This window comes from Eimeria acervulina, genomic scaffold (genome assembly GCF_000499425.1).
Source record: "Eimeria acervulina Houghton genomic scaffold, Eah_scaff172, whole genome shotgun sequence".
NCBI classification, from domain to species: domain Eukaryota; phylum Apicomplexa; class Conoidasida; order Eucoccidiorida; family Eimeriidae; genus Eimeria; species Eimeria acervulina.
Window position 1 is genome coordinate 2,397 of NW_013550136.1, and position 23,646 is coordinate 26,042.

General features: G+C 53.8%; 5 protein-coding genes across 5 annotated transcripts; 4 read left to right on the plus strand and 1 right to left on the minus strand.

Annotated features, from left to right (window-relative positions):
- Nucleotides 1–1,064: 1,064 nt before the first annotated feature.
- Nucleotides 1,065–5,189, minus strand: EAH_00022990 (hypothetical protein, conserved; the record flags this gene model as incomplete). Its single annotated transcript, XM_013396872.1, has 6 exons — nt 1,065–1,403; nt 1,977–2,149; nt 2,414–2,540; nt 3,067–3,941; nt 4,400–4,525; nt 4,796–5,189. The coding sequence occupies 6 exons, from the start codon at nt 5,187–5,189 to the stop codon at nt 1,065–1,067; spliced, it is 2,034 nt and encodes a 677-aa protein (XP_013252326.1).
- An 852-nt stretch (nt 5,190–6,041) lies between these two features.
- Nucleotides 6,042–7,034, plus strand: EAH_00023000 (hypothetical protein; the record flags this gene model as incomplete). The annotated part of the gene is made up of 1 exon (XM_013396873.1): nt 6,042–7,034. The coding sequence occupies one exon, from the start codon at nt 6,042–6,044 to the stop codon at nt 7,032–7,034; it is 993 nt and encodes a 330-aa protein (XP_013252327.1).
- Nucleotides 7,035–7,615: 581 nt separating this feature from the next.
- On the plus strand, nt 7,616–10,056 carry EAH_00023010 (Predicted protease, related; the record flags this gene model as incomplete). The annotated part of the gene is made up of 5 exons (XM_013396874.1): nt 7,616–7,659; nt 7,903–7,992; nt 8,221–8,521; nt 9,112–9,153; nt 9,409–10,056. The coding sequence occupies 5 exons, from the start codon at nt 7,616–7,618 to the stop codon at nt 10,054–10,056; spliced, it is 1,125 nt and encodes a 374-aa protein (XP_013252328.1).
- Nucleotides 10,057–12,005: 1,949 nt separating this feature from the next.
- EAH_00023020 (hypothetical protein, conserved) lies at nt 12,006–16,936 on the plus strand (the record flags this gene model as incomplete). The annotated part of the gene is made up of 5 exons (XM_013396875.1): nt 12,006–12,410; nt 12,776–12,845; nt 13,186–13,402; nt 13,783–13,867; nt 14,342–16,936. The coding sequence occupies 5 exons, from the start codon at nt 12,006–12,008 to the stop codon at nt 16,934–16,936; spliced, it is 3,372 nt and encodes a 1,123-aa protein (XP_013252329.1).
- Nucleotides 16,937–18,652: 1,716 nt separating this feature from the next.
- On the plus strand, nt 18,653–22,530 carry EAH_00023030 (hypothetical protein, conserved; the record flags this gene model as incomplete). Its single annotated transcript, XM_013396876.1, has 3 exons — nt 18,653–21,154; nt 21,773–22,428; nt 22,524–22,530. 3 exons carry the CDS (start codon nt 18,653–18,655, stop codon nt 22,528–22,530), a joined length of 3,165 nt encoding a protein of 1,054 aa, XP_013252330.1.
- Between the last annotated feature and the right edge of the window lie 1,116 nt (nt 22,531–23,646).

Sequence of the window (23,646 nt, forward strand, 5' to 3'; positions counted from 1 at the left end):
ATATTTCTTTCTGCAGCCCCAAACGCTGCATGCAGCAACAGCAACAGCAGCAGCTGCTGCTGCTGCATTCTTTGCTGCAGCACAAGCGCCTCTACACTTTATTAAATAAAAAATATATTTTAACAATTTTAATTCGCTTCTTCACTCTGATACCCATTAACAACTGCGGCTGTTGTGGGGGGGGCGTAGATGCTGCTGCTGCTGCTGCTGCTGCTGCTGCTGCTGAAGAGTTGCATTGCTTGTTGTTGCTGCTGCTGCTGCTGCTCCTGGTGAAGACATGCAGCGCTTGCTGCTGTTGCTGTTGCTGCCGGTAAAGGGTTGCAGCGGTTGCTGCTGTTGTTGCTATTACATTTGCTGCTGTTAATACAATGATAAGCACAGTACTACTGATTATTATATATTATTATAAATATAATATTATTATATTTATTATATATATAATTATTTATACTGTTGTTTTGTAATAGACCATTTAGCCACGCTAAACCCTAAACCCTAAACCCTAGGAAACCCGTTTACAGATTATTATTATTAGAGGATTGAAGTAAACATTGCTGCGTTGCATGCAGCAGCAGCAGCAGCAGCGCAGCTCCAGCATCAGCATCAACTTCCTTGGGGCTGCATGCGCTGTTGCCGTCGCTAGCTGCTGTTTCTGCAGTAGCCTTGCTGTCGCAGCAGCAGCAGCAGCAGCAGAGTACTCTCTTCGTATTTTGCTGCTGCTGCTGGAGCAACAGCAGCGACAGCAGCAGCAGCAGCAGCAGATTTGCTGCGTTAGTTTCTTAATGAGAGTTTAGAGGTGTACGTACAGTGCAGTGATATTCTGCTGCTGGATGCAAATGCATGCAGCTGCATATACACCTCAAGTGTCTCGATGCAAAAGCTAAGGCTTCTTAGCGACAGCCCCAAAGGAACTAAAACTTATGCATGCATGCATGAGTTTGCTGTTTAAAGAAAAAGAAGGAAACAGCTGCTGCTGCTGCTGCTGCTGGTCTTGCTGCTGTCTGCTGCAGCTGCTGCTGCTCTTGCTGCGGCTTTCTCCTGCCCTCAGTTCTCTAGAGACTCTGCTAGAGCTGCGGTATTTGCGTCTCACCGCACTGCTGCTGCTGTTGATGCTGCTCCTGCTGCTGCTCTTTCTGCAGCTTCTCTTGCTGCTGCTCTTGCTGCTGCTGCTCTTGCTGCTCTTTCTGTTGCTGCTGCTGCTGCCATACCGCTTCCCTGTGCTTTAATTTCTCTAATAGTTTATAAAATGCTGCTGCTTCGGGGGCCCCCTGGGGCCCCTCTTGCTGCAGACGAGAGACAGCAAGGAGACAAACAGATTCTGCAGCAGAGTATAGGCGGAGGCCCCCCAAAGCCCTCGCCTTTCGGTGGGCCCCTTTGCTGCTGAAAGGAGACAGCAGCAAAACCTAAGAAAAGATAAAACAACAACTCCAGAATATCATCATAACGCTGCTGCTGCTGCTACTGCTGCTGCTGCTGCTGCTGCTGCTGATGGCGTCCTCGCCAGGTCAGAAGGCAGGCGCATGGTAGCAGCAGCAGCAGCGGCAGCAGCAGAAGCAAGAGCAACAGCAGCAAGAGCAGCATCAGCAACAGCAGCAAGACCAGCAGCAAGACCAGCAGCAAGAGCAGCAGCAGCGCCTGTAACAACCACAGCAGCAACAGCAGCAGCAACAGCAACAGCAACAACCACAGCAGCAACAGCAGCAGCAGCAGCTTGCCTCATCTGCGCATGCAAGAGCTTCTTCATAACGCCTCAGCCGCAGCAATACGAGGGCCTGGTTGAGTTTAATTGTTGAGAGGGCCCAGGCTGCTGTGGGGCCCCCAAGGGGGGGCCCCCCTAAAGCTGTCTCTGCCTGAGGAGAAGACAGAGAAGATGCAGCAAACCCTCAGCAAACCCTCTTAATACCCTAAACCCTAAACCCTAAACCCTAAACCCTAAACCCTAAACCCTAAACCCTAAACCCTAAACCCTCACGTACACGCCGATAGAGTTGGAGTGCCGCATGCATCTCCCCCTTTGCAAACTTTGCGTTCGCCTCCTTCCTTAGCAACTGACTCTGCAGCACCCTGCTGCTGCTGCTGCTGCTGCTGCTGCTGCTGCTTGGAGGGGACAGAGACACTACTTTTAAGTCTCTCAAGTAGAGGGCCTTCCCTAATAACATCGGAGAGGTGAGAGCAGAGCAAGCTCCAGTAGCTTGGGGGCCCCTAAGATGGGGGCCCCCCTCAGGGGGCCCCCTACCCCTGAGTTGGGGGCCCCCCTGAGGGGCCCCCCTTATGTGGGGGCCCCCCTGAAGAGGGGGCCCCCCTAAACTGCCGGGGCCCCACAGGGGCCCCACATACAAATCGATGGGGGGCCCCTGAAGCAAGAGGGTCCTCAGGCAGACATCTACTGCAGCACAAAGGGGGGCCCCCTCACCTAGTGTGTATGCGTACGTATAATGCTGGGGGGGGCCCCCAGCAGCAGGGGCCCCCCTGGGGGCCCCCCCTCCTTTATGCACGAAGGGGCCCCCCGAAGAGACAGGGAAGGAGACAGAAGAGCCATCCTGTGGGGCAGCAGCAAATAGAAAGAGCAAAGGAGACAGACAGCTGAAGCAGAAGGAGACAGCAGATATCAAAAGAAAAAGAGACAGACAGAGAGACACAAACAAAGAGACAAAAGAAGGTAAAGAGAGACAAACAAAGAGACAAAAAACAGAGACAAATATAATACAAAAAGGAGACAGATAAAAGAGAGACAAATATAATACAAAAAGGAGACAGATAAAACGGATATAAGAATAAAACAAAAAGGAGACAGATAAGACGGAGACAGAGACAAACATAAAACAAAAAGGAGACAGATAAAAGACAAAGTACGAAAGAAACAACCACACCAAAACAAACAATAAAAGAGAGACAGAGACGAGGAGACAGAGAAAGAGATAAAGACAGAGACAGACAGAGAGACAGAGACGAGGAGACAGAGAAGGAGATAAAGACAGAGACAGAGAGACAGAGACAAAGATAGCAAACAAGACAAACAAAGATGCTTCCACAGACACCCGACAACCTGCGGCTGCAGCACCACACCTGCAGATACACCGCAAACTGCAGCGTAACCCTCCATCCATCACCTGGAGGCCCCTGAGGGGCCCCCCTACGCTCCTCGGGGGCCCCTTCAGGACCTTGAGGGGATCCTTCGGGCTCCTGAAGGGCCCCTTGAGGCCCTTGGGGGCCCCCCTGAGTCTCTTTGGGGGGCCCCTGGGGGGCCCCCTGAATCTCTTTGGGTTGCCCCTGGGGGGCCCCCTGAGGACCCTGCGGAGGCCCCTTGGGGGCTTCCTGAGGCCTCTGAGGGGGCCCCTCTTCTCTAACAAAAAAGAAGGCAACAGGAGCAGACAGCAGATGGTCTGAGCTGCGAGCTGCTCGAGCCCGGCGCCTCTCTAAGCACACGCTGCAAATGCTGCAGCTGCTGCTGCTGCTACTGCTGCTGCTGCGGGCCGCGCTTGGGCCGCCATCCCTCGTGCTGATGCAGGTGCTGCTGCAGCTGCTGCTGCTGCTGTCGCTGCTGCACGCGTCAGAGTCGGGATCGTCTGCTCCGCTGTACGCTTCTTCGCTGCTGCAGCAGCAGCAGCGTGTCTCCACTTTCCCTGAAGCAGCAGCAGCAGCAGCAGCTGCTGCTGCTGCTGCTTGAGGAGGCTGGCGTCTCTTTGCTGCTGGAGGAAATATCATTCTTCTGTAGATGTCTCTATAAAGAGACAAGGGCACTGAGAGGGGCCTCATTACTGTTTGATAGTGCAGGCGGATGCGCAACAGCAGCCAGTCTCCTGCTGCTGCTGCTGCAGGTGATGCTGCTGCTGCTGTTGCTGTTGTTGCCGCTGCTGCAAGCGCGCAGCTGTCACGTTTGCGGTTCTTCAGCAAACCCGGAGGTGCTGCTGCAGCGTCAAGCAGCAGCAGGCATTCTTCTCCTGCAGCAGCAGCGCTTAAACCCCTAAACCCTAAACCCTAAACCCTTCCTACTCCCCTGCAAGAGTGCCCATTGCAAGTGAGGTTATGGCTCTTTATGTCCTAGGGTTTAGGATTTAGGGTTTAGGGTTTAGGGTTTGGGGTGTACCTGGCAGCATGCACTGCAGCGCAGCACTGAGACCGGGGCCCAAAGCAGCGTCTCCGACAGAAGCAACAAGAAGAGACACAGCAGCAGCAGCTGGGGCAGCAGCAACAGCAGCAGCAGCAATAAACAGAGCAAACACACGAAGAGGTGCAGCAGAAACAGGAAGCAAATTCACATTGCAAGTACAGCAGCAGCAGCAACAGCAGCAACAGCTGCGCCAGCCCCAGTAGTGGAAATACCCCCAGCAGCAGCAGCAGCAGCAGCAGGAACAGCAACAACAACACCAACAGCAGCAGCAGCAGATGAGGGCCTCACGCATTTGCTTGAATTGCTGCTGCAGCTGCGCTTTACTCCAGGGCCCCTCCTCAGGCAAGTTCTTTATAAAGAGGGGGGGGGCCCCCTTATCCTTCTCGAAGGTCTGCAAATAAGAGGTAGGGGCCCCTAAGCACCAAGCAGAAAAAGAAACACAAACAGCTCGGCCTTCTTGCGGGTATCTGCAGCAGCAGCAGACGCTGCTGCCGCTGCAGAGACCCTGGGGGCCCCCTACATCGTCGGGGGGCCCCCTGCAATTCACTGGGGGCCCCGGAGGCAGAAGAGTCATCAGCAACCCCACATAAGCGAAATGCGAAACAAACTCAGACTCTCCTGCTGCTGCTGCTGCTGCTGCTGTTGACTCTGCAGCAGCTGCAGCAGCAGCAGCAGCAGGATTACGGGTGAGGAATACTGGCCGTTGAAATCCTATCGCTGGAATGTCTAGTTGCTGCAGAGGACCCTCAGGGGGGCCCCCAGGGGCCCCCTTGGGATCAAGAGGATGACAAGGAGGAATGAGGTGGGGGCCCCCTCCCCACCAGGCAGCAGCAGAGGGGCCCCCCTGTAGATCGCTAGTTGTTGCAGCAGTTGGTTCTGCTTCTGCTGCTGCTGCTGGTGTTGCTGCTGATGCAGAAGTTGCTGATGCTGCAGAAGGTGTTGCTGCTGCTGCTGCTGAGGCCGAAGCTAGCGGGAAGCCCCTGCCACTATTGCTGCTGTTGCTGTTGCTGCTATTGCTGCTGCTGCTGCTGCTGCAGGGCCCACCGGGCCTTGCAGGTTCTCGGGCTTTCTGCTGCATGATTAAAATGCGTCAATGCAGAATGATTAACAGGGGAGCGAGTTGGGGTGTATGTACACCTCAAGTTTGTAAGAGATCAGAGTAGGGGGGCCCCCCCCGAGCTGTTGTCGCAGGGGGGGAGGAGGGCCCCCTTCTAAACCCTTTACTGGCTTTTCAATGAGTATATTCATATAGAAATGCTCAAATATAATTGGTTTAATGTACAAAGAATAAACACTATTCATAGGGGGGCCCCCGGGGGCCCCTCAGCAGGGTCCTGGGTTCGTCAAGACCACCGCCGACAGCACGGGGTGTATATACACTGCAAATAGAAGGAAAAGAGAAGAAAAAGAATATTACATTTGCATTTAAAATAGAAAATAAAACTATTTTAAAGTTTTAAAACCTGTTGTGATCCCGCAGGAAACCTCTTGAGGGTTGAGGGTTTAGGGTTTAGGGTTTAGGGTTTAGGGTTTGATGGTTAGGGTGTATATGCAGGCCATCAGACCGCCGCGCGACTGCAGCGGAATATCATTGTTTCTGTCGCTGCATTATTTATATTTTAATTTTAATTTATTTATTTCAATAAATAAACACAGGAAACAAACATCTGAGCCTTTTTGCTTCTCTTAACTCCTCCTCTTGACCTCCTGTTGCGGTGTACATACACCTCAGCATTGCAGCCGCCGATGCCCCTGCGACAGCCACTTACAGGCCCTCAACGGAGGGCGGTTCACGCATACAGTAGCAGCAGCAGCTGCAGCAGCAACAGGAGTCGCTGCAAGAGCAGCACTTGCAGCAGCAGCAGCAGCAGCAGCAGCAGCAGACGAGACCCCAGCAGCAGCAAATACAACAGCGTATTTTGACTCCACTATGGAAGTTAGCAACTCTTCATTGAAGAAGGGGGCCCCCCCTGATCCTGCGCTGCCTTCACTGCCGTCTACGGGGGGCCCCCTATTGGGGGCCCCCGACAGCAGCAGCAAAGCGAGGAGGCGTGCTGCTTGGGGCCCTGCAGCATATTCTGAAATATCTCTGGAGTGTATGTACAGCGGAATCAACAGTAAAGAGGGCCCCCAAGGGGGGGCCCCCAAGGACTGGGGGGCCCCCTATTCGTACCCTTTTCTCCCGGGGCCCCGTGAAGTATGTCGGGGGGCCCCCACCACTATAAATAAACAAATGCAGTTTGCTGCTGATTATAAAAAAGATTTTCAGGGGGCCTTTGATTTGCTGCTGTCCTGCCCAGTTCGTGAGGAGGAAGGAAGAGCTGCTGCTGCACTTGCGTCTCCAAACAACCATCGAAAAGAAAGAAAGCAGCAGCAACAGCAGCAGCAACAGCAGCAGCAGGAATCTGGAGAGGATATAGGAGCAGCAAAGAGCCTCCGGCAGCAGCTGCACCAGCTGCGAGCCGAAGGGCAGCGTCGTGCTGCACGTCTTCGAAGGGAGCGTCAGGTGCTGCAGCAGCAACTGGCTGAGGTGCGTCAGCAGCAGCAGGTATTGTTGCTACGACAGCAGCAGCAGCAGCAGCGGAGCAACACGAGCAGCAGCAGCAGAGCCAGCCTAGACAGCAGCAGCAACAGCAGCAAGCAAGGCTCAGGCGAATCCCTATGCAAGCCTAATCTACTCTCTGATGAAGTGAAGGGCCCCGGGGGCCCCCAGGGCCCCGGGGGTTCAGGGGGCCCCCGGGGCCCCCGGGGGGCCCCCTACCCTCCCTTTACCCCTCGAATGGTGCTGCTGCATGTTTATGATTTAACTCCTGCTATCTCTAATTATGTTAATCGCATTATGCGTCCTCTTGGGGCTGGGGCTTTTCATGCGGGCGTTGAGGTGTACGGACAGGAGTATTGCTTCGGGCAAACCTCAGGTTAGCAAATAGCTAGCTAGCTAGCTAGCTAGCTAGCTGGCTAGCTGGCTAGCTGTAATACAGTGAGCTAGCTGGATAGCTGGCTAGCTGGCTATACAGCTAGGTAGCTATGTAACTCCCTAGCCAGGTAGCTAGCTGTACAGCTAGCTAGTTTACTAGCTAGCTAGCTAGCTAGATAGCCATCTGGCTAGCGAGCTAGATAGTCAGCTGGCTAGCTAGCTACCCGGGTGGCCAGGTAGGTAGCAAACCATCTACGCCTCTAGCTAGCTACCTTGTTACCTTTACATGTTGCTGCCTAACTAGCTGGCTAGCTAGCTACCCTCTGGGTGCCCGGCGAGGTAGCTAGCCAGCAGCAGCAACAGCAGCAGCAGACGCAGTAGACTCTGCAAAAGCAACAGGCGGAGCAGCAGCAGCAGCACGAGCAGCAGCAGCAGCACGAGCAGCAGTAGCAGCAGCAGCAGTAGCACGAGCAGCAGCAGCAGCAGCAGCAGCAGCACGAGCAGCAGCGGCAGCAGCAACAGCAGCAGCAGGTGGGGACTGGGTTTGTGCTGCAGATGAATCGACAGGCATCAGCGTCTGCCAGCCAATGCAACACCCGGCCCACGTATACAGAGAGACAGTCCCCATGGGGTGCGCTAGGGTTTAGGGTTTAGGGTTTAGTGTTTGGGGTGTAGGGTTTAGGGTGCAGGGTTTAGGGTTTAGGTGCCGCCTTCCCCCACTGTACAGCTGCGTCCCTAACACATGTACACGCTGGAAGCACCTAGGATCCAGGGCAGATAATAAGGGTTTAGGGTTTAGGGTTTAGGGTTTAGGGTTTAGGGTTTAGGTTTTAGGGTTTAGGGTTTAGGGTTTGGGTTTGGGGTGTACGTACAGCCCAGCTGACCTCGACTTGGACGAATTTTTGTCTCTCATGGAGGCGCTGAAGCCCGAATGGCCCGGCAACTCTTACGACGTCCTCAGCAGGTAACCCTTTAGGGTCTAGGGTTTAGGGTTTAGGGTTTAGGGTTTAGGGTTTAGGGTTTAGGGTTTACTGCATTGGTTGAAGGTTTAGGGTTTAGGGTTTAGGGTGGTGTTTGAGGGTTTAAAATTTGTTGCAGTGTCCAGCCCTCCGTTCTTCCTAAACACTTCCTTCTTGCTGATTCTCGCTTTGCGTTGCTGCTGCTGCTGCTGCTGCTGCTGCTGCTGCTGCAGGAACTGCGTGAATTTTGCAGATCATTTGTGTGTATTGCTGGGGGTGGGGCATATCCCTTCTTGGTTATTTCGTCTGCAGCGGCAAGCAAGCAGCATTAAAGGAGGAGCTCGTGCTGCTGCTGCTGCTGCTACTGCTGCTGCTGCTGCTGCCGGTGCTGCTGCTCGCCAGCTGCAGCGCCTAGACACCCACGCGGGGATCTCAGCGACTGCAACTGCAGCAGCAGACGCAGCAGCAAAAGCAGCAGCAGCAGCAGCAGGGGCAGCTGTCTCCTTTGGTCGTCTCCTCAAGCATGCACACCAGGTTAGAGACAAAAAACAAAGGGGCCCCCGTCTATCTAAGGGGGCCCCCTATCAGCAACCCAGGGGGGCCCCCAGCACTCTCCCTAGGGGCCCCCCCAGGCACCACAAGGGTATTAACGCCTGTGATGTTAGGGGGCCCCTTGCAGCAGTAGCAGCACAGGGGGTCCCCCCAAGCAGCAGCAGCAGGGGGGCCCCTTGGAGTACCTTCTTTAGTGGGGCCCCCTGCGCTCTTGCGAGGCCCCTACAGGCAACAAATAAACTTGGAGGGGGCCCCCAATGCACTTGCTGCAGGGGGGCCCCCTGGATGAGCAGCCCCAAGTGTCACCAACCTTTAGTCGGTCTCGGGGGCCCCCAGGGGGCCCCCCTGAGCTCAATGGGGCCCCCAAGGGGGGCCCCCTGAAGGGGCCCCTAAGGGGACCTGGGGGCCCCCAGGGGGCCCCCCCAGCGGCCTGGCGTAGGGAGGAGGCAAGCATTAGGAGAGCAGTCATTTCACTATGACGGGTGCTTGCTGCTGCTGCTGCTGCGGCTAGCTAGCTGCTGAAGCTGCTGCTGCTGCTGCTGCTGCTGCGGCTGCTGCGGCTGTGCTCGCAGGATGTTCGGCTCTCCGAGGAGGTGGGCAGACGCATAGTGCAGGTGCGGGCTAGGGTTTAGGGTTTAGGGTTTAGAGTTTGTAGCGTGGGGCTTCTGCTCTAGGGATGCGGGTTTAGGGTTTAGGGTTTAGGGTTTAGGGAGTTAAGTGTGTGTCGGCTTGCTCCCGTACAGACGAGGGTTTGAGTTTAGAGCTGAGGGTGTAGTCTATGGAATTAGGGTTTTTAGGGTTTTTAGGGTTTTTAGGGTTAGGGTTTAGGGTTTAGGGTTTAGGGTTTAGGGTTTTAGGGTTTGTTGCAGGGCATGAATTTCTTCAGTGAGCGTCTCGACGAAGTCTTTGCATGCATTCCTTTAGAGCTACCCGAAGAAGAACTCATAATACCCCCTCCATCGTCTTCAGCTTGGGCCCCTACCCTTTTAGATATCTCCTTTGGGGCCCCCGCAGAGACACCCAAGGAAGGGGGCCCCCTTGAGGGGGCCCTGGGGGCCCCCCAAGAGGAAACAATGGAGGGGGCCCCCCTTGAGGGGGCCCTGGAGGCCCCCTCAGAGACACTAAAGGGGGGGCCCCCCCTTGAGGAGACCTTAGGGGCCCCTCTAGAGGAAACAAAGGAGGGGGCCCCCCTTGAGGGGTCCCTGGGGGCCCCCCAAGGGGAAACAAAGGAGGGGGCCCCCTTTGAGGGGCCCCAGGGGGGCCCTCTAGAGAAAATAAAAGGAAGACCCGCACATGCAGAGACCCTAGGGGCCCTTGTAGAGGTACCTGTGGGGACCACCTCTCAGGAGGGATTGGGGGGGCCTCCCCCTCAGGGGCCCAAAGGGGCCCCCGCTGAGGGCCCCTTGGGGGCCCCCCCTGAGGGGCCCCTGGGGGGCCCTTCTGAGGCCTCCCTGGGGGTCCCCGCTGAGGACCCCCTGGGGCTTCCATCTGAGGGCCGCTTGGGGGGCCCCTCCTGAGGGCTCCTGAGGGCCCCGTGGGGGCCCCCCGTGAGGAGCCTCTGGGGGGCCCCTTTGAGGGGCCACTTGGGGGCCCCCACTGAGGCCCCCCTGGGGGCCCTCCATGAGGAGCCTCTGGGGGCCCCCTTTGAGGGCTCACCTGGGGGCCCCCACTGAGGCCCCCCTGGGGGCCCCAGGGGCCCCGTCTATTTGAGGGGAAGAAGAGGCAGAGGTGGGGGCCCCTCAGCAGGCTGTACCCTCATTTGTTTCGATTGGTGTGGAGGCAGAAGAGGAGCAGAGGAGGCCCTGCTAGCCTATCTATTATTATTTTATATTATTGTATATTACATATTATTATATATATTATTATTTATTATCGTTATTTACTATGATTATTTTTTATTATTATTGTTCTATATTATTATTTATAATTATTTATTATATATTATTATTATTATTATTATTATTTATTTATTTATTATTATGAGGGAGGGGTAAGATTACTTTCTTATAAAGGCTAAGAGGGGCCCCTCAGTGCAGGCGTTGGGGGCCCCTGTTTTGTTTTATTTTTTGTTTTTGTTTGTTTTGTCTTTTTAAATAAATTGCGGCGCCTTTTGTAGATTGTCTATTGCTACAACCGATTGTCTTTGAGGTACCTGCAGCCACAGAGAAAAGGGTTTAGGGTTTAGGGTTTAGGGTTTAGAGGAGGCGGCTAGGGTTTGGAGAGCAGCAACTAACCGTAGATGCAGCAGCAGAGGGAGACATCGCATGCAGCCCCTAACTTAGGCATGCGCGCTTTGTTCCCTAGGCTTTAAGCTGGGGTTTAGGGTTTAGGGTTTAGGGTTTAGGGTTTAGGGTTTAGGGTTTGGTGCACAACAAGGCTTTGCTGTACAGGCGGCGCTACCCCAGGCTCAAGGGGTGAGGGTTTAGGAGGCAGCTCCTCAAACCCTAAACCTTAGATTTGTCAGGTGTGGGGCCCGGGGGAGGGTTTAGTGGCTCGGGGAGGGCTAGGGGTAATGCAGCAAATAAGCAGTCAGCACACAAGGAGGTTTAGGGGTTTAGGGAAGAAGAAGGGCTTGCCGCTAGGCTGTTGCGGTTAGGGTTTAGGGTTTAGGGTTTAGGGTTTAGGGTTGTTTACACGATCCGGAGCACATGGGTAGGGGGCTTCTATACGGAATACACTCAACGATTTAGGGCTTTACGCCTTAGGTTAGGACTTTAGGGTTTAGGGTTTAGGGTTTAGGGTTTAAGGGTAGGCGCTGGGCAAGTGACCCTGAACAGTGGTTAGGGTTTAGGGTTTAGGGTTTAGGTTTACACGCGAGAATCATATGCCAGCAGGCTTTAATATTACGAGCTAAACAACTCCTGAAGGAGCCTTAAAACTCACGTTTCTGCCTCTAGGGTTTAGGGTTTAGGGTTTAGGGTTTAGGGTTTCGCTGGCTGCTCGGGCTGCCAGCCAGCCCCAGCTGGGGCCGAGTCAGCTTGAGGCTCGTCGCAGTAAATATATTGGATTATCACTAATTATTACTTAATTTTATTGCAAACAAATCCAAGGGTTTAGGGTTTAGGGTTTAGGGTTTAGGGTTTAGCTCCGCCAACTGCCACCGACGCAAAACGAGGCCCGGTCGTCCAGGGTGTCGGCTCCGGGGTTTAGGGTTTAGGGTTTAGGGTTTAGTATTTCTATAGCGAGTGAAACCTTCTCTGCATCTGCTGCCTCATACTCTGACCTAAAACTTTAGGGTTTAGGGTTTAGGGTTTAGGGTTAGTGTTTACGTGTCCCTTTTTCCCCTCTAGGCCTCAGGCGTTCATAGCGTTGTTAGTCGTTCAGCAGATCATGGCCAGATGCTTAGGGTTTAGGGTTTAGGGTTTAGGGTTTAGGGTTTAGGCCGTCAGTTGCAATGCTGCTGGCCCCCCTCTCGCTGCTGCAGCAGTTCACTTGAGGCGGCTCCCCAGGCTGCAAGCAGCAGCAGATGGGGCCCCCAGCTGAGGAGGCCCCTGGGCAGCAGCAGCAGCAGCAACAGCAGCAACAGCAGCAGCAGCAAAAGAAGAGGGCTGTGCATGCAGCCCCGTCAGTGTGCATGCACCTGCCTATACACCTGGGGCCCCACGGTGTACACGCAGCAAAGAACACAGAGACACAAAGTGAGGCCTCCAAGCAAAGAGAGAAGAAACCCCACAGGCTGCTCCTAAGGCGCCAGCAGCAGCAGCAGCAGCAGCAGCAGCAGAAGCCTGTGCTGCAGCAGCAGCAGCAGCAGCAGCAGCAGGGGGAGAGGAAGCGGCACATCACCTCAAAGAGAGCAGCAGCAGAAGCAGCAACGCGTCGTCGTTGTTGTTTTTCTCTGTCTCCTTCTTCATTGAGGAGGCCCAAAGACAGGGTAAGCAGAGCTGCTTTCATGCAGCTGCTGCTTCTCGCCAGGGGCAATATACATACACTGGAGGAGACAGTAAAATCAATCGCATGCACCGGGTGTACGTACACCTCGCGCATAAGACATCAAGCTGCATGCAGCAGCAGCAGCAGCAACAACAGCAGCAGCAGCAACGTTGCTCGGATCTATCTTTGCTGCTGCTGTCTTCTTGCGTTTGCTGAGGTGTAGCAGCACTACAACGTGCTGCCACAAACAAAGAAGGCCTCCGTTTATACGGGACATACACCAGCATAGGGTTTAGGGTTTAGGGTTTAGGGTTTAGGGTTTAGGGTTTAGGGTTTAGGGTTTGTGTGGCTTGCTTTATTGCCCAGGGGGTGCCCTCAAACCCTACCGAAAAAAAAGCAGAAAATGCAAAGTCTGCCCACTCAAAGAAAAGATACAGTAGGCTGAGGGTTTAGGGTTTAGGGTTTAGGGTTTAGGGTTTGAGATGGGGGTTCAGCACGACGGCGAATTGAACTCTGCAGCAACACGCCAGCAGACGAATGGCTGCTAGGGTTTGGGGTTTACTGTTTGGAGATTAGGGTTTAGGGTTTGGAGATTAGGGTTTAGAGTTTAGGGTTTGGACATTAGGGTTTAGGGTTTAGGGTTTGTAGGTTAGGGTTTAGAGTTTAGGCCTTCGTGTTTTTGTCTCTCGCAGCTCCATCTCCGCTCCCGCTGTCCCCCGCAAAGAACGTAAGTTTAGGGTTTAGGGTTTAGGGTTTAGGGTTTGTGGAGATCGTAGGAGAACTGGAGTTAGAGGTGAAGCCCCTCAAAACATCAATAGATGGTCCTGAGGCATTTCACGATGTTGCTTTTGCTGCTGCTGCTGCTGCTGCTGCTGTCGTTGCTGCTGCTGCTGCTGCCATTGCTGCTGCTGCTGTTGCTGCTGCTGCTGCTGCAGGGGGGAGACGGCGCCTCTGCAGCAGCTTCACCCAGAAGCCAGCAGCAGGTAGGACGGGGTGTGGGGCCCCACAGAGACAGCAGAGGGGTATAGGAGGGCGGGGGCCCCTTAAATAGACAAGAAGGATTAAGAGAGAGACAAAGAGACAGCAAACAAACATTCTCAACTTGCTGCTGTTTATGTTTATATTACGCAAATGCTCTCTATCCGCAGCACACACAGCAGCAGACCCAAGATAAAACCCTAAAAGGCAAGCTACTCCCTGGGTTTAGGGTTTAGGGCTTAGGGTTTAGGGTTTGGGACTCCGCGCCGCGATGCTCCCCTTGAACATCTGCTCCGGCGGTAGTTAAGGTTCAGGGTTTAGGGTTTAGGGCTTATGGCGTAGGGTTTAGAATGAAGGGTTTAGGGTTTAGGGTTTAGGGTTTATTAATGTGGTAGGGAGCGACAAGGAGACAAAAAGCAGCACTTCAAAGGGACTGCGAAAAGGCTCCGAGGCAAAGGCATGCAAATGCTCTCCACTAGGGTTTAGGGTTTAGGGTTTAGGGTTTAGGGTTTGGATTCTTAATTAACTAATAGGAGAGGCGTAGATGTAAGAGAGAACGGCTATTGCTACTGTTCATGTTCTTACTGTCGCTGTTACTGTTGCTGCTGCTGCTGCTGCTGTTGCTGCTGCTGTTGCTGCTGCTGCTGTTGCTGCTGCTGCTGCTGCTGCTGAGTGATCAGGCTGCGTTCTCACAAGAGAAGACTAACGCCCACAAACGTCTCCAGGGGGCCTCCACTGCTGCGGTAGCCCTAAACCCTAAACCCTAAACCTTAAACCCTAAACCCTAAGTCCTAACCTACAACACTAAACCCTAACCCTAGACCCTAAACCCTAAACTTTACGTCCTAACCTAAAACTATAAACCCTATCCCTAAGCCCTAAACCCTCAACCCTAACAAACCCTAAACCCTAGCTACTTACAAAACCCTAATATCCTTTCTTTTGCTGCTTTAGGCGGAGTCATCAGGGCCCTTGGGGGCCCCTGCTGTACCCTCCTCTGGCGGCCTGCATGCAGGGGGGCTGCCTGAAGGTTCTGAGGGGGGGCCCCAGGGGCCCCCATCGCCTGAGGGGCCCCAGGGGCCCCAGGGGGCCCCCACGGCGAAGCCTTTAGACCCTCTATCAGCAGCAGCTGGGAGCAGCAGAGAGACAGAGTTTGCTGCGTTGCATGCAAAAGGAGAAGGAGACAGCGCACAGAAGCAAGTGTCTCTTCTTGCAGAAGATTTAAATGAGGAGACAGGAGAGATAATTGAGGGGGCCCCGGTAAGGGGGCCCCCACAGGGTACTGGAAGGGGGCCCCTAGAGCCTCAGGGGGCCCCCACAAGCTCCTCTAAGGGGATAGGGGGGCCCCCTGAACAGATGCAGCAGCAAATGAAAGCAAAAAAGGAGACACTGCAGCAGCAAACGCATGAGGAAAAGAAAGGAGGGACATCAACAGCAGCAGCAGCAGCAGCAGCAGCAACGGCAACAGCAGCAGGTACTAGGGCACAGGGGGCCCCCTTGCAGCAGAGCCTCAAAACCCTGCTTTACCCCGTAGCAGACAGGGCACCGCAACAGCAGCAGACGCAGCACAAGCAGCAACAACAGCAGCAAGAACAAGGAAGACAACAGCAAATGCAGCAACAGCAGCAGCACCTGCTGCAGCAACAACGCCAGCAGCACCAAGGCCCACCTCCTCAGCAGAAAGAGCTTCAACTGCAGCATGTGCAGCAGCTGCAGCTACACCATGTGCAGCAGCTACAGCTGCAGCAGCAGCAGCTGCAGCAGCTGCAGCTACAGATCGAGCAGCAGCAGCAACAGCAGCAGATACAGCTGCACTTGCAGCAGCAGCTGCAGCAAGAGACGTTGCAACAGCAGCAGCAGCAGCAGCAAAAGGAGTTGCAGCAGCAACAGCAGGTGCAGCAACAACTCGCCTTTCTGCACCTAGAGAAGCAAATGCTGCGGGACAAAGAGCAGCTGCTGCTGTCTCTGCAGCATCAGCAGCAGCAGCAGCAACAGCTGCAGCAGCTGCAGCAGCTGCTGCTCCTCCAGACAACCTCACAAGGGGGCCCCCTCTTTACGGGGCCCGTTCTCGCTTCTCTAGACCCCTCTAGGGGCCCCCCTCCTGCATATCGGGCATGCAATCGCGTCATGCCGGCTGCTGCATGCGGGAGGGGGGGCCCCCTGCCTCCATATGAGGGTACAGTTGGAGTGGGGGGCCCCCTTGGGGCCCCTGAGATGGCTGCTGGTGCGATGCTGCAGCAAAACGAAGAAAGAAGGGGGCCCCTACAGAGGGGCCCCCCTTCAGCTTCTTTAGGGGGCCCCCTGGGGGGCCCCCCATACAAAGAGAGACTGTCTCCAACTCAGAAAGTAGGAAGAAGCAAACGAAGGGCCCCTGTCTCCTCGCTGCAGCGTGGGGGCCCCTGTCTCTCCCCTCATGCAAAGCCAAGGGGGGCCCCCAAGAGACAGCTAAGCAGCAGAAGCAGCACAAGGGGGGCCCTCAGGGGGCCCCCCCAGCATACTACTACACCTCCAGGGGGGCCCCTTCTAGGGGACTGCTGCAAGCCGAAGGCTTGGGGACGGCAGCACCTAAGGGGGGCCCCCCGCAAACATAGAGACAGCGAGCAAACATTAAAAAGCAGCAACCTACATATCATTCTAAGACCAGACAGGGGGGCCCCCTATCATACCTTGGGGGCCCCCCCTCATACCTTGGGGGGCCCCCCCCCTTCTTCTATGATTGTTTCAATGGATGTGCGTGTGGGGCTCCGTCAGCTCAATAAGCAGGGCCGTAGCCTTATATACACTACCTGGCAAAGGGTAAACCTGGGGGCCCCTAAAGAGGCCCCTCAGGGGGCCCCCCTGGAGGGGGGCCCCCCTACGGAGGGGGCCCTTAGTGAGGGGGCCCCCAGGGGGGCCCCACAGCAAGCAAGTCCGGGGGAAGGAGACGAACCCCCCTCTATATCCTTAGAGGTTGATGGGGGCCCCCAGGGGGCCCCCCAAAGGTTTAGGGGTACTGAAAGGGTTCAGCGAGCTTCTGCATACACTACTGCTGCATTGAGCGAAGGGGGCCCCTGGCGGAGGGTTGGAGGGGGGGCCCCCAGGGGGCCCCCCAATGTACTGGATTGGGGGGGGCCCCCAGATGCTGATGTTGTGGTGCAGCTGCCTCTCTGGGGGCCCCTAAATATAGGGAAGCTGCAGTTCTTCCGAGTAGCGCAGCAGAGGCTACAAACGATCTGCGGGAGTCAACAAATCCCCTCACACCACCGACGTGCAGCAGCAGCAGCAGCGCAGCAGCAGCAGCATCAGCAACAGCAACAGCAGCAGGAGCAGCTTGGGGGAGAGAGAGGGTGTTTAGCTTTATCAGGGAGGGAAGCCCTTGAAGACATGGCTGGGGTAACACCAAACAGACAAAAAGGAGACAGTCTCCACGAACTTCTTTTAGATTCATCTTTAGCAGAGGCAGCAGTAAGACAAAAAGATAAAGAAGGTGAAGAGGGCCCCTCTGAGGCATTCTCTCTCGAGAGCTTTGGCAGCATGTATGGGCCCCCACCTCTCTTATGCCCCTTTTAATTAATTATATATCTTTTCCCAACTCATACAACCAGCCTAGCTAGCTAGCTAGCTGGCTAGCGATTGAGTAGTTATCTGGCTAGCTAGCTATATACCTATCTAGCGGTTGGCTAGCTAGCTAGCTATCGTGAGCGAGCAAGTAGGTGTCTGTGAGGCAGTAGTGTTGATAAAGGGCAGCAAATAAAACAAATGAATTAATTAATACGGGCGCCGGGAATCGAACCCGGGACCTTCGGCTTGTGAAGTGAGCGTCAGAGCCACTGGACCACTCGGGCGAGTGCGTGTGGGTGTAGCAGCCTTCCTCCAACACGCTGGAGGTGTTTGTTTGTCTCTTTGTTTAAATGCAGCAGAGAGGAGAGACAAACAGCAGCAGCTGCCCCCTCATATTACTCTCTACAGTGACATGTGCTGCACAGGAAAAGCTTGTGTCTGTTGTTGCTGCTGCTGCTGATGCTGCTGCTGTTGTTCCTGCTGCTACTTTTGCTGTTGTTTTTGCTGCTGGTCATACTCATGTTGTTGCTGCTGCTGCTTCTTCCTGAGGCTGCATGCAGCCCTTGTTATTTGTCTGCTTCACTTATTTTGGGGCTTTACTCTGCTGCACTGGGGGACTTGTGCACCAACAGCAAAAGTAAATGAGAGGCTGCAGAAGAAGCAGCTACTTAGCACAACAGCAATGGCTGCAGTCTGCATGCAATAAGTAGGGCATTTATTGTCTCCTTTTCGCTTTAGAGGGGGGCCCCACACATTTGCATGCGTTTATAGGGCCCAGTAGATGCAAAAGGAGACACTAAAATACTAAAGAGAGACAGAAAGAGAAGCAGAAGGAGACAAATGCAGCATCGATGTTCTCTGAAAAGGGGACACTGCGTCGGCTGCGGTGTATGTGCAGGTATTTGTATTGGAGTGTATATGTTTGTTTTTTTCTTTACTTTAATATAAATGCATTTTAATGCATCTCTTTGTCTAACGAATCTCGTTAGGTGTAGAAGACAAACAATACCCACAGCTGCGAGCGCTCGCGCGAGTCTCTCGCTGTGTGTGTCCCTTTACTCTCTTTTGTGCTGCTCTTGTCTCCCTCAAAAACAAAATAAATGAATATAATTATAATTAATTAAGATAAATAATTAAAAAAATATTAATAACAGCTGCATGCAACATCCCTCCTGCTGCTGCAGCTAGCAGTTCTGGCGACAGCGGGGGCCTCAGCAGCAACAAGGGTCACCCTTGTCTTTTCTTGCTGCATTTAATCAGTATGTGTATATTATTAATTGAATTAAACATACAACCAATGGAATGGAGATCAAATAAGCAAAGAAAGCAGAAAAAACTCAGCTGATGATACACCGCAGCTGCCCCCCCCTCCTTATAGCTAGGTGGTAATGCAAAGGAGAGAAGCATTTATTGTTTTTCTTTTGTTGTTTGTTCTGAAGGTCAGCAGTTATTGAATAGAGAAGAAGAGGAGGATATATTTGGGGTGTATAGGCAGCTAGCAGCAGAGGTGCTGCATATGCTTGTTAAGCTGTACCGCACACTGCTTCCAGTTGTCTCCTTTGAAGTGTCTCTGTCTCCTTTTGTTTTGTGTTTATGATGGGGGACCCTCGGACAGAGAGTCTCTCACAAGCAATTGCTGCATTTAAAGAGCAGAAGAGAGACAGCAACGGCAGCATATCTGCTGATCTCCGCTCTGTAATTGTATCTCGTTCTTGTTTAATGTGGATGCGCACTGTAGAGGCACTGTTACCTCTATCTTGCTGCTGTTTAAGCTGGAGACAAGCCCTAGAGGAAGCAATTGAAGCAGGGTGTGTCCCTGTAGTTATCTCCTTCTCTTGTGTGTCTCTTATTGCCCGTCAGTCTCCATCTCGTCGCGCAATTCTTCTGTCTCTGCTCTCTCGTTGTGCCTCCAACTCTCTCTTTCTTGATTTGTCTCGTTTATCAGGGCCCCCCTCTCTTCAAGATCCTGCAGGGCAGCTAGCAAGAGAGCTGCTGCAGCAGATGCAGTTTGCTGCTGATTTGTCTCTCGATCTTCAAGCATGGGTTGTTGCTCCTGGGGCCCTCGTTGCTGAACTACTCAGATTAATTAACAGAAGCGGAGACACTCTTCATACACTTCAGCTAAGGGGGGCCCTCTTACATAAACGTATTCGAGCTCTCTTAGTCTCTGGCTGCAACCTAGGACCCCTCACAAGGAGACGCCTCTCTCCAAGCATTGAGGCTCAGTGCGGCAGCAGCAAACCCCCCAGTAGCAGCTGCAGCAGCGACACAAGCAGCACCTACCCCACAAACCCTAACATTCTCTTAGACAGAGCTGTCCAGAAACGGGCGGGAGACGATCCCCGAGACGATCCCGATCCCCACACCCCACACTCCAGGCTGCGTGATCCCTCGCCACCGCCTCAAGAGGCTTCAGAAGAAGCTTCTTCTCTCTCCGACACCCTACCGCCTTCTCCAGCAGCAGTAGCAGCAGCAGCAGCAGGCGTAGCAGCAGCAGCAGCAGCAGCAGGCGCCGCAGCAGCAGCAGCAGCAGGCGCAGCAGCAGCTGCAACAGCAGGGTCTGATTCATCACGTGCAGGGAGCCTGTGGGTAGACACATCAAAGGAGAATGGGAGCTGTCGATCCCCTGACTGGGGATCGTCTCCAGCGGAGACACCTCAACTGTCTCCTCACGGACAGCGACGCCGCTGCATCTTCTTCTTACCTAAATTAAAATGCATAACCTTAGAGGGCTTTCAGCTGCTTGAGTTTTTTGATCTTCCCCAGCTAGAAGAGATATATATAACTCTTAGCTCGGAGGCTCAGTGGCTGGAGTCTCTTGCTGCTGCACAGGAGAGAGCAGCAGCCCTGTCTCCCTACAGGTGGGGGCCCCCCACCTGCCTTCAGGTGTCTCCTCATTGCTTGTGGGGCCCCGAGGCCTCCTTCGCTCACCCTTGTCTAGCTCTTAGGTTTTTAGCTCTGCACGGGTCTCATATACGCACGCTGCAGATTGCAGGGTTCATGAAGCCCTCAGTCAGAAGCGAGATAGGTAGATGGGTAGCAAGAGCTCTCGCAGCTACCTACAAACACCAGCAGCAGCAGCAGCAGCAACAACAACAACAGCAGCAGGTGCAGCAGCAGCAGGGGAAGGAGGAGGAGCAGCAGCAGGAGCAGCAGCAGCGGAGGAGTCTAGCTAGCACTGAAGGTGCTTCTGCTGTAAGCGGAGACAGAGGAGACTTGTCTGCCGCAGGAGACGTCGGGGTGTCTTGCTGCGAGTGCCGCTCACAGCAACAGCAGCAGCAGCAGCAGCACGAAGGGACAGGGATTTCGAGTCTGGTGCGCTGCTGCAGGATGGAGGAGTTGCTGGAGGTGCGAGTTGAGGAGACAGCTTTCTTAGTGTTTGTGTCTCCTCCTCATGTGCAGCAGCTCGAAGTAAATGTCTGCAGCAGTGGGGACTGGCTGCTGCTGCTGCTGTTCCTGCGGCTGTACGGGTCGCAGCTGCAGCAGCTGACGGTGTGGGGTGAGGAGGTGTCTCCTCTCTCTCTATCTCCTCCCTCCTCGTCGGGGGCCCCTAGCGGGGGTTTGCTCAGTGCTGCTCGCGTGCCTGTGGAGACAGAGCAATTAATATCTTTCATGAAGACAAGAGCCCTGCTTGAGGGTGAAGGGGGGCCCCAAGGGGGCCCCTATGAAGGCAAGCAGAGCTGCAAATACACCCCAGCAACAAGAATGTCTCCTCCCCCCCTACACTACCCTATCAGCCTCCCACAACTCAGGTGTCTCCTTTGTCCTAGCTGTCTCCTTCCGGAGCTCTGCTCCAACAGCAAAGATCTGCTGCCTAGTCTAAAGCATCTAGACACCTGGGGAGACAGCAGCAGGATAAAGGCATTCCTCAAGCAAAAGAGACAGTTGAAGACAGTTAGGGTGCGGGGGATCAGCAGCAGCAGCATCAGCAGCTGCAGCAGCGCAGACGAGCTGCTCGCATGCAGCAGAGACACTCTTTTAGACAGCAGCGGCAGCAGCGGCAACCTCCTCACCACCAGCAACAGCAGCAGCAGCAGCAGCAGCAGCAGAAATCGAAACAGCAGCAGCTGCTCTTCTCTGCGTGGGGGCCCCTACAAGCCCCAAGGTATATCCTGGCACTCATCTTCTTCTGCATTTTCAGTAGAGGCGGAGACACTCGAGCAGTTTGAAGGCCCCGGGTGTATATTGAGGTCCTGGAGTCTCTGCCCTAGGCTGCTGCGTCTTGAAGTGCGTACAACACAACTGTCTCCTTCTCTCTCTCTTTCTTCTGGTGTCTCTACACCTCTCTATCTTCTTTCCTTGTCTCCTGATGTCTCTACTGCTGCCCCGCGTGCTGTCTGTCTCCGTTTGTCTCTTTCTATTTCGTGCTATCTCTCTCTGTCTTTTGCTGTCTCCTTTTGTCTTTTGCTGTCTCCTTTTGTCTTTTGCTGTCTCCTTTTGTCTTTTATTGTCTCTACTATATCTTAATCGATTTTCTTTTGTCTCCTTTGATCTCCTTCTGTCTCCTTTTGTCTTCATTTGTCTCTCTGAGTCCCTCTTCTGGTGTCTGCGTTTTATATATTTTGTCTCTCTTTCGAGTGTCTGTCTCCTTTTCTTTGTTTGTTTCTGGTGGTGTACGCCCCTAAACAATGTCTCTAGAGACTGCTGCAGCAGCTGTCTCCTTTTGCTTTATTCAGTTTCTTTATTGTTTATTTTGTCTCTATTGTTTCTTCTGTCCCCTTTTGATTTATTGTGTCTCTTTATTGTTTCTTCTGTCTCCTTTTGTTTTATTGTGTCTCTTTATTGTTTATATTGTCTCCTTTTGTCTTTTGCTGTCTCCTTTTAATATCCTTTTTGTCTCTGCAGCTAACAGAACAAGCAGAGTTAGCAGATGCATTTCTTCTTAGTGGGGGGGCCCCTAAGTTGGAGACGCTTTTATATGGGGGCCTCTTAAAAGTGATGCAGCAGGACCTCTCAGCAGCTTGTAGAGGCCTTAGGTGTCTGAGGCTGCTGCATGCATTTGCCCTTGACTTAGCTCAATTAACAGACAACAACTCTCCACCACAAACAACAGCAACAATAGCAGCAGCAGCAGCAGCAGCAACAGCAGCAGCTGCAGCAACAACAGCAGCAGAAGCAGCAACAGCAGCAGCAGCAGCAGCAGCAGACGAACCAACAAGGGACAACACGATCTCCCCCTCTCAAACCCCCTTTAAGGTCTCCGAAGCCTCTGCGCTTCCTGCAGCAGCAGCACGTCAACCCCGTGGGGGCCCCCATGGGGGGCCCCCTGTAGGGCCCCATGTTGGGGGGCCCCTTGGAGGGCCCGCTGAGGGGCCCCCTGTGGGGGGCCCCCTTGAGTGGGGGCCCCTTGAGGGGGAGACCCTTGATGAGGGGCCCTTTGATGAGGGGCCCTTTGATGGGGGGCCCCTTGATGAGAGGCCCCTTGCAGAGCCCGTTGGGGGGCCCCCTAGGGCCCCGTTATTGGGGGCCCCTAATGAGAGTTTAGGTAAGCTTGAGGAGCTGTACGTACACCACTTGATTGCGTCTCCTTTGTCTCTCTCTCTGTTTCTGAAGGCAGCAAATTGTTTACGCTTTGTTGGAGTGCAGCGATGCTCAGGGCTTAGTTTAAGTGCAGCTGTCTATACACTGCAGGACTGGGGCTTTGTAAGGCTCCCTCAAGGGGTACTTCCAAGCCCCACATGCAGGGCCTTTGCATGCAGAATCAAAGAAAGCAATAAAATATTATATGATGGATTTGTTGTTATGAAGAGACAGATCTAGAAAGGAGAGACAAAAGGAGACAAAGATAAAAGGAGACACCCAGCAGCAGACAGAAAAACAAAAAGGGCAGAAGAGACGCCAAACAGACAAAACAACAAAACAACAAACAACAGAAAGGAGACAGCCCACAGACAAGGAGACAGCAGAGAGGAGACAGGAGAGAGGAGACAGCGGGGGAGAGACAGCAAGGGAGACACAGCAGACAAGACAGAGGAGACACAAGAAAGGAGACACCTGCACTCCGCGCGCTGCTGCACCACTTGCAGCAGCAGCAGCAGCAGCAGCAAGCAGGAGGCAGAGAGTAACAAGAGTATGTGTTGCTGCATGCGGGCCCCAATCCATCCCTCTCCTTTCAGGTGTATGTACGCAGCAGACACCCCAGCAGTAGCCAGGGGGCCCCCAGCAGCAACATCTGCTGCTTAGACCCTCCTCTATTTCAATTTGAAGCTGTAAACAGGGCCTCCCTGGAGCCGTCCCCAGCACCGCTACCCTGCTACCCTTTGGGGGCCCTCCCCTCCCCAAGAGACCCCGAGGGGGCCCCCTAAAGGCCCTTAGGGGGCCCCCTGAGGGCCTTTGGGGGCTGTTAGTGGTGGGTGTTTGTTACGAAGTGTTGCGGTTGATTGGCTGCGGTTAAGTAAGGGCTTGTGTTTTGAGGTTTGGGGAGGAGGGAGACGACTACTTCATTTAAAGAGAAATAAACAAACAAACAAATAAATAAATAAATAAATAAATAAAATAAATAAAATAAATTAAGTTAAAACATCTGATGGTGTAGCGGCTCCCTAGGTACAGAAAGTAAATGACAATAAACTTCAAAGCCAGGTTACCCGGGCCAGACCTCGGGGCAAGGGAAGTAGCTAGCTAGCTAGCTAGCTAGCTAGCTACTTTCCCTAACTGGAAAGCAAACAGCTAGCTGAGTATGTAGGTAGACTGCTGTCTGTCTACATATTAATCTAGCT